The 18,080-nt window shown below is 40.1% G+C and overlaps 1 protein-coding gene across 2 annotated transcripts in view; it reads right to left on the bottom strand.

The window, feature by feature from the left end:
• The window catches only part of NAALAD2 (N-acetylated alpha-linked acidic dipeptidase 2), a 74,914-nt gene extending 61,784 nt beyond the window's left edge, over positions 1-13,130 (bottom strand). For both annotated transcript variants that reach the window (XM_066253690.1, XM_066253689.1), the window contains exons 1-2: positions 12,999-13,130; positions 12,228-12,339 (exon numbers count right to left, since the gene is read on the bottom strand). In XM_066253690.1, coding sequence (XP_066109787.1) covers positions 12,228-12,339; positions 12,999-13,080 — 194 coding nt within the window. In that variant the 5' untranslated portion in view covers positions 13,081-13,130. The remainder of the gene's footprint in view (positions 1-12,227; positions 12,340-12,998) is intronic.
• Between the last annotated feature and the right edge of the window lie 4,950 nt (positions 13,131-18,080).

The raw sequence follows: 18,080 nt of genomic DNA on the forward strand, positions 1-18,080 counted from the left end.
ATAATTAGAAAAAAGTAAATATATATTCTTACATTGAAATGGAGGATTAACCATGAACTTTTGCCTCCCATCTTTTAGAGAACCCACTGAAATGAAATAAAAAAGTGCAAAGAAAAAACCCACACAAACAAAAACAAAAAAGAGCAGCAGGGCATAACACTCTTTTTTTTTTTTTTTTTTTTCCTGAAGCTGGAAACAGGGAGTGACAGTCAGACAGACTCCTGCATGCACCCGACCGGGATCCACCCGGCACGCCCACCATGGGGCGATGCTCTGCCCACCAGGGGGCGATGCTCTGCCCATCCTGGGCGTCGCCATATTGCGACCAGAGCCACTCTAGCGCCTGAGGCATAGGCCACAGAGCCATCCCCAGCGCCCGGGCCATCTTTGCTCCAATGGAGCCTTGGCTGCGGGAGGGGAAGAGAGAGACAGAGAGGAAAGCGCGGCGGAGGGGTGGAGAAGCAAATGGGTGCTTCTCCTGTGTGCCCTGGCCGGGAATCGAACCCGGGTCCTCCGCACGCTAGGCCGACGCTCTACCGCTGAGCCAACCGGCCAGGGCAGGGCATAACACTCTTTACATCTGAATCTCCCGTGGTCCCCAGGCGGGCATTACAGCTCCAGGAGTACAGACAAGAGCTAAGTCCTCTCTTGTTTCTTTTACAGAGAAAAGCTTTCTGTGGAAGATCTCAGTGAATTCTCGCATTTCATTAGGCATAATAGGGTCATATACCCCTTCTCAAACTAGGCTTCGCCAGAGGGAAGGGAGTTATGATTGGATTATGGATCAATCAAGAGATTCCTGGGCTAGAAAAAAAGTAACCCTCACTAAGCCCAGGCCCTCCTGACGGAGTGCAAACACACAACAGCAAGGGTCTGCCAACCAGAAAGTAGCTGGAGAAAAATTGTTCCCACTATATTAATCCCCTTAACACAATTTTGAACCCCTCCTTTCCCTCCGAGACACTCTCAACTCTCTCCTTTTCTTCCTAAATCCTTTGGATCTGTGACAATTCTCTATCCTCAGCCCCTTCCCTGAATGTTTGCTTGAACTCCTTTCTTTAACTGGTTTCTTCAGAGGACCCTGTTCCCCTACAAGCTGTTTTATTTTCCATGACCCCATGCACCTCAGGGCTAGGATAGTAGGTAGGGGGCCTTCTTATCCTCCACTGGCTCTTTCAGATATGTTTTTTCTTTTACTTCTTTTAAAAATAACAACTCTTTGCCTGCTCTGTGGTGAAGCAGTTGATAAACCATCAACCTGGAATGCTGAGGTCACTGACTTGAACCCCTGGGCTTGCCCAGTCAAGGCACATACAGGAAGCAACTACTATGGGTTGATGCTTCCCACTCCTCCCCTTCTCCCTCACCCTGAAAATCAATAAATAAAATATATTTTAAAAATAACTCTTTTGAAGCTAATACCAAAATTTATCGCCTTCCACACTTTCTAGGTGCTATAAAAACTGCAGGTAACTTCTTCATTCATTCAAATTTGGGGCTCTTAATTCATTCTACCTTTATTCTTGCCATCATTCTTGGTGCACAACTGGATATATTCAGTTGGATGTAAAGGAAAGAAAAGCCAATACCATACAGACAATCACTATGCAAATTCTTCATACATAACTCACCACTTTATGCTGCATTACACATTAACACAATGTAGAGCTATAATAAACAGACATAAATTTTAATGTTTGACAGAGTATTACCAAGTTTTGGTTCTGATACCTCATATAACTTTCTAGGTAATTTCCTTTTGACACTCATGATATGTTGCAGACAGAATTCAATAATGTTAACATTTTACCTGGTCTTTCAACTTACAAAAATTTAAATGCAAGCATTCTGTCTCACCTGGTAAGGCACTCTGCCATTTTACTGTTACATGAGATATACAGTCTTTTTTCAAGTGACATAAATTCTATTGCCTACTGATTCTTTTCCTTTATCTCCAAACAAGCTCATCAAAACATTTTGAATTATTTTCCAGATATCTGATGTGCCTCAGTCATAAATCAACTCTAATTTCATAAGAGCCATATAGCTGTTTCAATCCCCATTACCAGAGCTCACTCTAGTTTCTCTTTGGAAACTAAGATGGAATTTTCTGGTCTCATCAAATCATAGGACAGACAGGAAGGAAATACACTATACTACTGTATATACATCACTTTGCTTATTTGATTCTGGGGTGTAAAAGAAGTCTCAGAAGGGGAGAAAAGAAAGAATGCTGCAGAGAAATTTTAAGAAATAATAAACAAAACCATCCTAATTTAGAGAAAGGCATAATTTACAAAGTCAAGAAGCACAGAGAGCCATAAACAGAATAAATTTTAAAAAACCTATACCTAGGCTCGTAGTAAAACTGTCGAAAATTAAAGACAAAAATGACATGTTATATAATTTAAATGACTTTAACCATTTCTTCAGATGCCAAAAGACAATGAAAAAACATTCAAAGTGCTGAAAGGAGACAAAAGTACAGTCATCTTAAAATTCTACGTAAAGAAAAACTATGATTCCAGAATTAAGGTGAAATAACGATATTATACATAAAGAAAAACTAAGAGAATTTGTCACCACCAGACTTCACATTACAGAAAATGCTTAAGAAACTAATTCAGGCTAAATAGAAAGATCATAGAAGAATCTAAATTTTCAGAAAATCATTGGAAATGCACACCTGAGAATTTTTTATCTCTTAATTGGTTTGCTGTATACATAATTGTCCAAAAAAAAATTACATTATTTTGTGAAGTTTATATTGTATGTGTATATGACACTGTTGACAGCTATAATATATAAAAGATGGTAGAGGAAAGGGTAATAGACATGTAGAAATGTGAGTTTTCTGCATTTTATATTAAGTAGTACAATAGTAACTTTAAGAATACACTGAAGAGTTATAAATGTATAATGTAATCCTAGGAGCATCTTCCAAAAATAAAGAAGAAAGAGTTATAGCCAAAAAGATAAGCTGATATAAAATAAAAAATTTAAATACTTCCCACTACTCAAAAGAGGGCAGAAATGAGAAGTAAAGGAACAAAGGAAGCAAACAGGAAACAATAAAATAATAGACCTATGTTTGACCACATCAATAGTTGTACGTTAATGGTCTAAACCAGTGGTAGTCAACCTGGTCCCTACCGCCCACTAGAAAGTGTTCCAGCTTTCATGGTGGGCAGTAGCGGAGCAACCAAAGTATAAATAAAAAGATAGATTTAACTATAGTAAGTTGTTTTATAAAGATTTATTCTGCCAAACTTAGCAAAAATTTGACATAAAGTACTTGGTAAGTAATTATTATTATATGCTTTAACTTGCTGTAACTCTGCTTTATAAATTTTATAAAGTAAAGTTACTTCCCTACTTTATAAATCATCATTACTATGAAACCGGTGGGCAGTTAGAAAATTTTACTACTAATAGAAATACAAAAGTGGGCGGTAGGTATAAAAAGGTTGACTACCCCTGGTCTAAATACTCAAATGAAAAGGCATAGATTACCAGAATGAATAAAAACACAAGTTGCTAATATCTGCTGCTTACAGAGGACACACTTTAATTAACATTACAAAAATAGATAAAATAGCAAATGGTAATTATATGCTCTCTATAGAAGGTGCACTTTTTATTTTTTAAATTATTTTTATTGAATTTATTGGGGTGACATTGGTTAACAAAACCATATAGGTTTTAAGTGTACAACTCTACCACATCATCTGCATACCACATCGTGTGCTCACCCCCAAAGTCACGTCTCTTTCCGCCATCATTTACCCCCACTTTAACCTCTTCCACTCCCCCACCCCTTTTTTTCTCTAGCAATCATTATACTATGACTGTTATATTTTTTCTATTTTTAATTTTTTTTGCTTAATCCTATCACCTTTTTCACCCACCTCCCCAAACCCTTCCCCTTTGACAGCTGTCAGTCTGTTCTCTGCACTTACAAGTCTATTCTGTTGTTAGTTTATTTTGTTCATTATATTCCACATATAAGTGAAATCATAAGATATTTCTCTTTGATTGACTTATTTCACTTAATGTAATACTCTCCAGGACCATCCATGCTGCCGTAAAAGGTAAGATTTTCTTCTCCTTTATGGCTGAGTAGTATTCCATTGTGTAAATGTACTACAGCTTTTTTATTCACTCATCTACTAGACTATCTCCTTACACCATACATGCGAATAAATTAAAAATGGATTAAAGACTTAAGTATAAGTCGCAAAAATATAAAAACCTTAGAAGAAAACTTAAGCAGTGAATTCTCAGATATTCCTCTTAGAAATATTTTTCCAATACATCTTATTGTACAAAAAAAAAACAAAATAAAAAATAAACAAATAGGCCTGACTAGGCAGTGGCACAGTGGATAGAGAGTCGGCCTGGGATGCAGAGGACCCAGGTTCGAAACCCTGAGGTTGCCAGTTTGAGTGTGGGCTCATCTGGTTTGAGCAAGGCTCACCAGCTTGGACCCAAGGTTGCTGGCTTGAGCAAGGGGTCACTCAGTTTGCTGTAGCCTCCCCATCAAAGCACATATGAGAAAGCAATCAATGAACAACTAAGGTGCTGCAACAAAGAATTGATGCTTCTCATCTCTTTCCTTTCCTGTCTGTCTGTCCCTACTTGTCCTTCTCTCTGTCTCTCTCTGTCTCTGTCACAAAAACAAACAAATAAATAAATAAATAAAAATAAACAAATGGGACTACATCAAACTAAAAAGCTTTGCACAGCAAAGGAAATAATTAATAAAATGAAAAAGACAACCCACTCAGTGGGAGAACATATTCACCAATGATATATCTGAAAAGGGATTAATACCCAAAATTTATGAAGAACTTACACAACTCAACACCAAGAAAAAAAACAATCTAATTTAAAAATGGGCAAAGGACCTGAATAGATACTTCTCCAAAGAAGATATACAAATAGCCAGCAGACATATGTAAAGTTGCTCAATTGTCACTAATCATCAGACAAATGAAAATTAAAACCACAATGAGATATCATGTCACACCTGTCAGAATGGCCATCATCAATAAATCAACAAATAACAAGTATTGGCAAGAATGTGAAGAAAAGGGAACCCTCCTACACTGTTGGTGGGAATACAGATTAATTCAGCCACCGTGGAAGGCAGGAGGGAGTTTCCTACAAAGTACACTTAATTGTAAAGAAAATGATAGGTTAAAAGTAAGTGGATAAAAGACATATCATGCAAATGTAGTATAAGAAGGCTGATGTGGCTATATTTATACCAAATAAAGAAAGACATTTCATAAGGATAAAAAGAATATTCTACCTTGAAGACATAACAACATTCATGTGTATATGCCTAATATATATACTCATAATATATAAAGCAAAAATTTACAGAATAGAAAAAATAGAAAATTTCACATTCCAGGGGAGATTGCAAAGTACTTCTTGGTAGAATTTGATCCCTCCCAAAATAATTAGTAAAGACATAAAAGACTTTCTAATCAGTTAAAGAAAAGAATGTTACATAAATATATAAATTAATAAGATAAACCATTTGACAATATTTAATACCTATTTATGATTTAAAAAAAAAAACCTATGAGCAATCTTAGGATAGAGGGGAGTTTCCTTAACTCAATAAAGAACATCTACAAAAAATCTACAGATTGTTGTTTGGTTCCTATTCCTCACATGGGGCACCACTTGTCTCAGAGACAATGACTACTCAAAGACCACATGGCGTGCATTGAGGGGCCTAGGGGAGAACACCTCACAAGCCCTTATACAGGTTACATGAGATGGCCCTGACCCTCAGTGATACACATAAAATAGAAGCAGAGAAGAGAATGAGTAAGTCAGGAAGGGGAACTTCTTTAGAGCAGATGAAAGGGCAAGGGAGTAGCTCAAATGTCCCCACCTATTGATTAATCAGAATTGCTAATTGTATCTCTATTGTGCTGCATTCTGCACAGTACTGTGTTCAGTACTTTTGTCAGTAAGGCCACTGTGGCTTTTACCTCAGGGCACTGAACTCTGTTCCAGCTCTATATTCCTATTCAGAGCCTCTACAACAGATAACATTACAAAACTCTGAATTTAATAGTAAATATCTGAATGTTTTTCCCCAACATTAGAAACAGGGTAAGGATGTTGGCTCTCATCACTTTAATTCAACATAGTACTGGAATTTCAGTCATGCACCCCTGCACACACAAAAAGAAGAAGGAAGAGAAGGAAAAGAAAGGAGAAAAAAAGCACACAAGTTTGGAAAGAAAGAAATAAAATATCTCTATTTAAGGATGGCATGATTGTCTACATAGAAAATCATAACTCATTTACAAAAAACTCATAGAACTAACATGTGAGTGTAGACAAGCCACAGGACACAAGAACAACACATAAAAATCAACAGTATTTCTGGATACTAACAAAAAAAATTGGAAACTGAAATTAAACATATGATTCACATTTGCTCCAGAGAAATAAAACAATTAGATATTGTATGGCCAAGAGCCAGGGCCACCATCACAGCTGCCTGGCCCATGCAGGTTCGCATTAGATTCAGACAGACGGTAATGAAACAACGGAGCCAAACACTGGTGAGCCATCAGCTCTAATCCTAGCTTGCACCCGGAGGGAAAGTAAAAATACACACTGGGCTCCAAAATCCATTCATTCAGTGCTCACAAAGCTACTGACTTCTCCGAGTTTCCTAGACTCAAAGGTTTCTAACTTGGCCCTGGCCGGTTGGCTCAATGGTAGAGTGTCAGCCTGGCGTGCGGGAGTCCCGGGTTCGATTCCCGGCCAGGGCACACAGGAGAAGCGCCCATCTGCTTCTCCACCCCTCCTCCTCTCCTTCCTCACTGTCTCTCTCTTCTCACTTGTCTTCCTCACTTGTCTCCTGCAGCCAAGGCTCCATTGGAGCAAAGATGGCCCAGGCGCTGAGGATGGCTCTGTGGCCTCTGCCTCGGGCGCTAGGATGGCTCTGGTTGCAACAGAGCGACGCCACAGAGGGGCAGAGCATCGCCCTCTGGTGGGCATGCCGGGTGGATCCTGGTCAGACGCATGCGGGAGTCTGCCTGACTGCCTCCCCGTTTCCAGCTTCAGAAAAATTAAAAAAAAAAAAAAAAAAAAAGGTTTCTAACCTCACCAGTCTCATTCATCTCTGTTCCCCATTTCCTTTCCTTCTCTGCACAAACTCTACACAAACTGGCTTCTCTTTCAGCACTTCGCCATCTTGGCTACTTCTCCTCTCCTCCATGTGGCCTTACTCTGCTCTCCTCTCTAATCTCAGGAACTGAGAGAGAGCAAGCTCCTGGTCTGCCCCACTTTATAGTGCAGAAATCAAAACCTTTAATCCAATATACAAAATAGGAAAGTCTCTAATACAAAGTCCACCCCACATCATAAAGGGTGCAAAAGGCTTAGTCCTAAAACCAAGTCCCAGGCTACAAGGATCTTGCCTGCCCATAGCCCACCCCCAATACACATTAATATAATTACACCCATTCCAAGCATAAGGGCAACTAATATTATCACCTGGGAGATGGACTTCCACGTGGGCAGCACCATCTTTAACAAAGTGAGCATAATATATTTTATCTGACCAACAGACATAAATCTAATAATACACATACAGAATCTGCATCCTGAAAATTAGAAAATGTTGATAAAAGAAAAGAAGGAAGACCTTAGTAACTGGAGAGACTTACTATGTTCATGGATTTAAGGACTGGACACAGTAAAATTGTCAAGTACCACATATTGCACTATAAGATTAATGCAATTTCTATCAAAATCCCAGCAAGGACTTTCTAAATGTAAATGTTTATTTTACATTTTATATAAAAAGGCAAAGGATATATAATAGTGTTGGTCAAATAAGTTTATAAATAATGATATATATGTTTGCTCACTGAGAGTCTGCATTGGATGTAGGGGGAAAGGCTGTAAGCAGGCAGGATCATTATAGCCTAAGGCAGGGGTCCCCCAACTACGGCCCGCAGGCCACATGCGGCCCCCTGAGGCTACTTCTCCTCTCCTCCATGGGGGCATTTATCCAGCCCCCGCCGCACTTCTGGAAGGGGTATCTCTTTCATTGGTGGTCAGTGAGAGGAGCATAGTTCCCATTGGAATACTGGTCAGTTTGTTGATTTAAATTTACTTGTTCTTTATTTTAAATATTGTATTTGTTCCCGTTTTGTTTTTTTTACTTTAAAATAAGATATGTGCAGTGTGCATAGGGATTTGTTCATAGTTTTTTTTTATAGTCCGGCCCTCCAACGGTCTTAGGGACAGTGAACTGGCCCCCTGTGTAAAAAGTTTGGGGACCCCTGGCCTAAGGCTTAGCTTTAAGACTAAGCCTTTCCCACCCTTTTTGATGTGGGGTGGTGCACTCTCATGAGGAATCCCATTATGCCTCAAATAAGTGACTTTGTATCAGAGACTTCCTTGTTTGTATATTGGATTAAAGGTTTTGGTTTCTACACTATAAAGTGGGGCAGACCCGGAGCTTGCTCTCTCTCAGTTCCTGAGATTAGCATTAGAGGAGAGAGCAGAGAAAGGAGAACAGATAAAGGCCATGTGGAGGAGGCCAGGAGAAGTAGCCAAGATGGTGGAGTGCTAAAGAAGAAGCTAGTTTGTGCAGAGTTTGTGCAGAGAAAAGGAGATGGGGAACAGAGGTGAATAAGGCTGATGAGGTAGAAACTTTGATTCTAGGAAACTCGGATAAGTCAGTGACTTTGGGAGCCCTGAATGGAAAGGGAAGTGTTTTCTCATTGTGTGTGTGTATTTCTTGCCCACCGGATGCAAGCTAGGATTAAAGGTAATGGCCCACCTGTTCTTGGCTCCACTGTTTCATTACCGTCTGTCCAAATCAAATGTGAACTGCTGTGATGGTGGCTGTGGCAACTGACTTAACAAATAGCTAAAACAGTTGTTCAAAAGAATAAAGAGGGAGAAATAATTCTGTCCACTGTTAAAGTTTATGATACAGCTGGTCAAATAAGCTTTTAAATATGATATATGTTTGCTCACTTATAGTTTGCATTGGGTGTGGGGGACAGGCTGTAAGCAGGCAGGGTGGTTATAGCCTAAGGCTTAGTTTTAAGACTAAGCTTTTCCCCACACCCTTGACTAATTGCATGATCTGGGGTGGAGCATTCTCATGAGGAATCCCATTATGCCTCAGATAAGTGACTTTGTATCACAGACTTCCTTGTTTGTATATTGGATTAAAAGTTTTAATTTCTACACTATAAAGTGGGGCAGACCGGGAGCTTGCTCTCTTGGTTCCTGAGATTAGCATTATAGGAGAGAGCAGAGAGAAGGAGATGGGAAACAGAGGTGAATAAAGCTAGTGAGCTAAAAACATTTGATTCTAGGAAACTTGGGTAAGTCAGTAGCTTTGTGAGCACTGAATAAGTGGGTTTTGGAGCCCAGTATGTGTTTTTACTTGCCCTCTGGGTGCAAGCTAGGATTAAAGGTAATGGCCCACCAGTTCTTGGGTCTGTTGTTTCATTACCTTCCGTCCGAATCTAATGCAAACCTGCACTGGCCCGGCTGCTGTCATGGTGGCCATAGCTACTGGCTTTACAAGCTTCAACTATCAAGACAGTATGGACAGAGTGATATCAGCAGCGTGGATAAGTCTTGAGAGTATTATGCTAAGTAAAATAAGTTAGATGGAAAAGGACAATAACTATATGTTTGTCAAATAAGTTTGTAAATATGATATATATGTTTGCTTGTTTGGGGTGTGGGAGACAGGCTGTAAGCTGGCAAAGTCATTATAGACTAAGGCTTAGTTTTAAGACTAAACCTTTCTCTCTCTTCTAATACTAAGGTCTTCTCAAAACTAAGCTTTTCTCTATACCCTTGACTGTTGCATGATGTAGGGTGGTGCACTCTTTTTTTTTTTTTTTTTTTTTCATTTTTCTGAAGCTGGAAACAGGGAGAGACAGACAGACTCCCGCATGCGCCCGACCAGGATCCACCCGGCACGCCCACCAGGGGGTGACGCTCTGCCCACCAGGGGGCGATGCTCTGCCCATCCTGGGCGTCGCCATGTTGGGACCAGAGCCACTCTAGCGCCTGGGGCAGAGGCCACAGAGCCATCCCCAGCGCCCGGGCCATCTTTGCTCCAATGGAGCCTTGGCTGCGGGAGGGGAAGAGAGAGACAGAGAGGAAAGCGCGGCGGAGGGGTGGAGAAGCAAATGGGCGCTTCTCCTGTGTGCCCTGGCCGGGAATTGAACCCGGGTCCTCCGCACGCTAGGCCGGGGTGGTGCACTCTTATGAGGAATCCCATTTATGCCTCAGGTAAGTGGCATTGTATCAGAGACTTCCTTCTTTGTATATTGGATTAGAGCATTTCCTGCTTTTTCACGCTTGATTTTTCGCTCATTGTTGAAGAGAATGATTCATCATCAGACACAGATGAGAACAAGCTAATGTATGGGAGTTTTGACAGTGATAAGGAGTTGTATGAATTTTATGATGAATAAAACTTGAGTTAAATAACTTTATATAATTTTTTTTTCATATTTTGGCCCCCAAAATTAAGGTACATCTTATACATGGGAGCGTCTTTTACTTGGGGAAATATGGTAAGTGTTGGCCAGGATAGGGAGCACTACTACATTCAAACGACTGGTAGAAATGGAAAATGGTAAGATCCCTTTTGAAGTCTGTTTGGTGTTTTCTTTAAAAGTTAAACATATGGTTATCATTCAAAAACAGACATCCCAGAGAAACAAAAACATATGTGCACACAAAATCTTGTGAACATACGCTCATAGCAACTTTATTCACAATAATAAGAAACAACCCAAATGTCCATCATCTACATATTGTAATACATTTATTCAATGATTTACTACTCAGTAGTAAAAAGCAATAAACTACATATTAATACATGCAACAATCTAGATGAATTCCAAAATCATTATGCTGAGTAAATGCAGACACAAAGGAGCATTTACTGTATGTTTCCATTCATATAAAATTCTAGAAAATTCAAAGGAATCCATAGTGATATAAAGTAATCAGTGATTATCTAGGGCCATTGGTAAAGGGAAGAATAAACTGCAAAGGGCATGATGTCAATTTCCTGTATGAGGTTTAAGAGGTGGTTTGTTGAGTGTATTAGACACATGTCAATACTCCAAATTATGGGATATATATGAAAGCAGTTTATTTTATGTAAACTGCACTTCAGTAAAGCTGGGTTATTTCTTATGATAATCTTTTAAAAGAGTCTGAATACAGAAATAAATGTCATGGTTAGTGCCTTCAGGGAGTTCATGATCACTCCCCCAATTATCACTCTTTTTCATGTCTAAAGACTGGTAGATTTCTACTGATCCTTTTGCTTTACTTTTGTCTTATTTTTGTTACTTATATTTGCAACATGGGAAAGAGGTTTAATTTGTGGCAGACAGAATCTGAAACTTTAGCCTCCTTTCTTCTCAATCAATCAGTTAGTTCTTCCTGACAGAATATCATGTTTAAACAACATTGCTGATCAAACCCAGACAGCGAGGAACAAATAATAACATTCAGTTGCAGCCCAAAATTACATGAAGTTGAAACATCTCTTAAAGCAATCAAGTGCTTTTCCTGTAGATGAAGTTAGGGAAGAAAGACTCCTTCAACATTGAAATAGATTTCACCTTAAGTGTATTTAGGGACATTTTACATATTATTTTACATTAAATTTTTTTTTTTTTTTTCTGAACTGAGAAGCGGGGAGGCAGAGAGACAGATTCCCACATACGCCTGGCCGGCATGCCCACTAGAGGGGGATGCTCTGCCCACCTGGAGCCTTGCTCCGTGGCAACTGGAGTCATTCTAGTGCCTGATGTGGAGGCCATGGAGCCAGCCTCAGTGCCCGGGGCCAACAGTGCTCCAGTGGAGCCTTGGCTGTGGGAGGGGAAGAAAGAAGTAAAGAGAAAGGAAAAAGGAGAGGGGGGAAGGGTGAAGAAGCATATGGGTGCTTCTGTGTGCCCTGGCTGGGAATTGAACTCCGGACTGCCACACACCAGATTGACGCTCTACTGCTGAGCCAACAGGCCAGGGCCCAGGGACATTTTAAACTTACCACAAATGAATGTGATACCATATAATTTCACACAAAGAAGATTACCTGTATGACTAGAACCAGTTTTAATACACTTCTCACACTGCAATATTTTAAACACTTTATTTTTAAGATCAAATATGCAACACAAACTTACCGAAGAAATGATTTAATGTTCTCAGCTTTCATCTCGGATACGAGGTTCCACCGCACACTTTGATGATAGCGCAGTGTAGTGGCCGATTTGCCCAGAGGCTTAATGAACCAGCCTGGGGGAGAGCACACATTGCACATATACAGACCACATACACACAGAGCTGCTTTACATTGTTATCAAAACTAGAAGCCAGAAACAGTCCTTCCCTAAGTAAGAAACAGATCATGGTGAGCTTTACAGAAATATTCATAAAAAAACCCTGGGAACCTTCCAATTCTGTGTCATGTGATATTGAATTGGTTAAAACGAGTTTTACACGAGGGAAGTTCTTTTCATTTCCCCATGTTAGGCATCAAGGCAAGGACCTTTGACCATTCCACAAATATTTATTTATTAAATGATGAGGGAAGGGGTGCCTTTGCAGTGCTGCACATATTAGTTCCAAGCTTTGACTCATTAATACTGCTTGGAACTGAAACCACCATTTTCATCCCTGAGGATAGTGACAACTCTAAATTGTCTTTCCATCAGCCCTTACCAGTACGCTGAACTCAGTGAGCACTTAACGAATCTAGATTTCAGCCACACTGTATTAGGAAGGCCCAAAAGCATTCCACCCAGTTTCCAGTTTGGCTGAAACTCCGGGCATTCGAGTTCAGCATCCGGACTGAGACTGAGCTCAGTGGCCGGGCGAGCCCAGCACAACGCAGCCTCGTTCTCTCCACGGAGGAGCGGCCGCCCTGGGCTGGGAGAAGGGCTCCATACACTTACCCACCATAAATCCTGTCAGGAAAGAGGCCAGCGCTGCCGCCAAGCACATCCAGAGGTATAGACGGCCCCGGGAGTTCGCCATGGCTTCCTGGCGACTGAGCTTGGAGCGCAGGCTGACGCGAGGTGCTTGGAGGGTGCAGATGAACCGAGGGAGGGCGAGCGGGGACGCGGTGAGCCTCCAGGTCCCCGCGGGGCGTGGCCACTGCTGACAGCCAGCAAAGCCCCGCCTCCACCCTCGGGGACCCTCTGGAGGCGAGTGCAAACCTGCCGGAGACAACAACTCCTGGTTCCTTAGGTTCCCCTGCGGGCGCAAGGGGAGAGAGAAAGCCCTGCAAGGAAGGAAACACATTCTTCCAGGGGGCAGGCGACTTCTAGTCTGTTGATCTTACAGTAACCGGGACAAAATCTGCGGTGGGGCTCTAGAAATGTCCCTACTTGTTTCCTAAAAAATTCTGCTTACCTGCGTCTTTGCCACCCCCGTTCTAGGAATTGCAGAGTTTCAGCTGGAACTGCATTACATCCTGCTTTTCCTTCCCTGTAGACTACCTGCTGCCGCCGGCTTCTCTGTCCTAATTTCTAACTGGTCACTCGTGGGAAGCATTTGGGGTCCTGGCTGCTTCACCTTAACACAGGGAGTTCCTTCACCAGGTAACATCAGAACTGATTATTCAGACAGAGAGAGAGAGAACTGCGAGGATTGATTTCTCCTCCCACCCCCAACTGAACAAGTCTCCAAATTTCTGTAATTCTCAGTTTTTTCTTCTGTAACAGGTTTCTCCCAACCTCGCCAGAGTGTTGTAGGTTCAAATTAGATTCACCACTGAAAGTGCGTTGCTGGGTAACTGACAGTTTGTTTTCAACAAATGCCATCCTGCCTGCCTCCTGAAACAGGTAGAATAAAATGTTTCCACAAATTTCTCCATCAAGTCAAGCCCTGCCAGGAACTCACCTCATTCCTTTTAAGTTTGTTTTTCATATCTAAAGCCAAGCCACAAATCACAGAGACAAACTCAATACCTGGTTAATAAAGTCCTTTCCTACATCCCATAATAAGTGCTGCATAAATAATCCCAGAAGACTTTGCTTTGCTTACCCACACCAGAACATCAGGGTTCAGTGTTTATACCAGATATCTGTGTTCCAGAAAAGGAGACACCTGCTAACCAACTGCATAATTACAATAGTTGACCCCAGCATCTTCCCTGTCCTCAAGCCATAATAACCCCAAAGCCCCACATTCAGGGCACAGACCTGGGATCCTAACTCAGTGTTCTTGCCCTATGCTGAACCTCAGTAATCTGCCTTTGCTTTTATCAGTGCCCCTGGTCTCAATTATTTTATATCGGGAGACAAGAACCCAAATTCATCAGTAACTCCCCTTCCTACCACATTTATATTTGATTCTCTTTAAAAATGTTTTGTCTGTATAGTAAATAAAAGTTTTTTGAACAACACAGAAAAAGCATTTAGAAAGTTTGAAAAATAGTAGTCCTTGTAAATATGACTCCTACATCTATCCATTTTATTCTAGAGGAAATCTTTAACAATTCCTGACTAGAGTCCTCATATCCAACCAAAAACAGTTGTACAGCCAAAGCAAAAATGTCTACTGAGTGGATTATGAGACAGTACATCTATGGTTACACCCTACTCTTCACCATGTTTTCCAAGGCCCTGATGATCTCAGCTGTGAAAAATACATTAACAGAGCCACTTCACAATGGAGTTGGAGTCACCATCCTAGAGGAACTAACTGCCTTACCCATCTCACTCCTCAAACTTTGAAATGTTTTATTTTATTAAAAATTTTTATAAATTATTTAAGTGATTTTAGAGAAAGAGAAAGGAGAGAGAGAGGAAAGGGGAGGGTAGAGTGGAGGAGAGAAACTTTGATCTATTCCACTAATTTATGCATTCATTGGTTGATTCTTGAATGTGCCTTGACTGGGAATTGAACCCTCCAAATTTGGTTTATGGGGATGATGCTCTAACCAACTGAGCTAACTTGCCAAGGCTTTTAAAATTTTTATTTATTGATTTTTAGAGACAGAAAGGCAAGAGAAAAAGAGAAAGAGAGAGAAAGAAACATTGATTTGTTGTTCCACTTATTTATACATATATTGGTTGCTTCTTGTATGTGCCCTGATTGGGGGTTGAACCTGCAACCTTGGTAAATGGGGACAATGTTCTAACCAACTGAGCTACCCTACCAGGACCTTTAATATTTCAGTTGGGCAAAATAACTGGGAAAAAGTAACATGATATTCCAAACTGTTGCAAGGCAGACATTCTGATGACAGGACTGAAAGTTAAAGACTTCCTTTAGAATTAGCAGCACCATGTATAGCTAAAGAATAACTTAGTTTATCTGCACCTATAGAAGTTCCTTCCTTGACTTATTAGCACTAACAGAAATCCCTACCTTCTATCAATGTGATTATTCTCCTTCCCTTTCTCAAGAAAAAACCCTTGCCTTCATAGAACACTATCTGGGGTTCTGCCTGAAGCAGTGCTTCCTGAATAACTCTTCTTTTGAATATCAGTTAAATGCTTGTTGCCTCTCACTTTGGCCTCTTAGTTTAGAGTAACATAGTTAAGGCACTTTACTTTGCTTCTAAGGAGCTTCCAGAAGAGTCTGATTTCTTTTTCTTGTACTATGATTGTTATTTTGTGAGGGGTGGGGAGATGAAAAGCATCAAGTCATAGTTGCGTCACTTTAGTTGTTCATTGATTGCTTCTCATATATGCCTTGATCAGGGAGCAGGGTGAGGGGCCCAGCCATACCAGTGATTCCTTGCTCAAGCCAAGCTAGTGACCCCTTGCTCAAGCCAGCAACCTTGGGCTTCAAGCCAGCAACCATGGGGTCATGTTGATGACCCCACGCTCAAGCCAGGGACCCTGTGCTCAAGCTAGTAAGCTTGCACTCAAGCTGGTGACCTCAGGGTTTCTAACCTGGGATCTCAGCATCCCAGGTTGACACTCTATCCACTGTGCCACCACAGGTCAGGCTCTTGCACTGTTATTGTTGATGAATGTATCTGATGGTTTTTCTCTTGATATTTTTGTGGAATCCTTGAACCAAATGTCATTAGTAAGTTAATTAATTTCAAAATATTTCTATGTTATTAAAGCTTAGTTTCTACTTTAACAGTTGGGTAACAAAGGTCTCCTCAATGGCAAAAAATATCAAATGTTATTTGTGTCAGTATACACTAAAATGTGTTACACATATAACTTTTGAGGATTACATAATTTATTAATTTCTAGGCCCTTGGCCTTTTCTATCTGTTACTGATGGGATAATTGATTGGTTACATTTTTCTCAAAAGCCAAAATAAAATCTTCTCTAGAAAAAGGCTTGTTGCAGCCTGGCCTGTGGTGGCACAGTGGATAAAGTGTTAGCTTGGAATGCTTTGGTCACTGGTTCAAAACCCTGGGCTTGCCCGGTCACGGCACATATGGGAGTTGATGCTTTCTGCTCCTCTCCCCTTCTCTGTCCTCTCTCTCCCTCTCTCCCCCTCTCTCCTTTCTAAAATGAATAAATAAAATCTTTAAAAAAAATTAAAAAAGAAAAAAAGAAAAGGCTTGTTGCAGAAAGGAGTTAGAAAGTAGTTATTAAAATGACTGCCATTTGTGAAATTTTATTTTTTCTAGTGTTATCTCAATTTTATAGCTAAAGTTGGAGTAATAGAAAAAAATCAGTGTATGAATTATCATAATTTCCCATGTTGATTAATTTTCCCAAATTAAAATTAGGTTATTCTTAAATCAGTATTTATTAAGAGGCTACAGCATACCAGACATTTGTTTGTTGAAGAATATGTCCCTTTCCTTTAGGAAGCCTACAGTACAATGAGAAGGCAAATACTGAATACGTAACTAAACGTAAAGTGTTCTGAAGTAGAGCAGTACAGTATTACCTTAAATATGAAGGTCGTCGCTGCCTCAGCTGGTGGCATCTACAATCTTTATCTTGCCAATCCATTGTAAAAAGTCCAGTTAGCTGGTTCAGTAGTCTTTGGCCTTTTGTTAATGCATACACAGATACAGTATTTTATCTTAATTAACCTTATAACAGAAAGATGCAATCATAGATTCTAATTATTTGTATCTTGGAAAGTGTTGCTTCCGGTAAGCATACCTAACAAGGCAACACTGTTGATTTATGCTAACCCCGTTCAGTTTTTCTTTCAGAGCTAAAAAGTGTATTAAAAACATCTAGTATTGAAAAATGCACCTCTCAATAAAACTATCTAACATATTTGACCTGCTCTTTATTCAGTGAGCCTCTAACACGACAGAACTATTTTCTACATTCACAAATTTAAGTAGCTCTTACATAATTGTTCCCCTTTTTTCTCATCCTAAAAAAGGCAATCTTGTAACTACAAAGTTCAAATCCTATCAAATGGGTCACAGTGAGGTTTGAAAGCAAAGTGTGACATGTGTCTTAATAAAGCAGTATAAATAAATTCCTTAATGAATATAGCAATAGTTAAGATTTAATTGAGAAGGAATAACCTTTAACTGTGTCAATTTTGTATTTTGCTTGAAGATGTTGCTTTATCTTTCACAAGAGGGATCACCTAGATGCTCAGTGCACAGCTATAGACATGATATAGACATTAATGATGTCATAGGGTGACATGATCTGGTCATCCAGACAACACATGTACACTTTCTGAAAAAGTGAAAGAGTGATGTTCTCTTATGGTGGCTGAGATTCATGCGAGGAAACTTATTCCAGCTGAATATTTCTGAACGGTAGGTCCAAAAACTGCCAAAAATCCACTCCCAACCTAAGATGTTAGAATGTTAGTACATTGTACAATATACCACAACCTACAGAGCAGGTGAGAAGTGAGACACAAATATAGATAGTGATAAAAGGGTAAACAACTAATACAAGAAAGAAGAAATGTTCAAAGAAAAACACAAAACCATGATTGGATGTTTTCCTTCTGATGTCACAATTACTCCACTCAACAGTAAATGTATAAAGCAGAAAAGGCCCACCAGTTAAAGTATTAAACAGAGAGAAGACCCCACCCATGCCCTCATCTCAACAAGGGATATGAGTAC

Source organism: Saccopteryx bilineata, chromosome 1 (assembly GCF_036850765.1).
Source record: "Saccopteryx bilineata isolate mSacBil1 chromosome 1, mSacBil1_pri_phased_curated, whole genome shotgun sequence".
NCBI classification, from domain to species: domain Eukaryota; kingdom Metazoa; phylum Chordata; class Mammalia; order Chiroptera; family Emballonuridae; genus Saccopteryx; species Saccopteryx bilineata.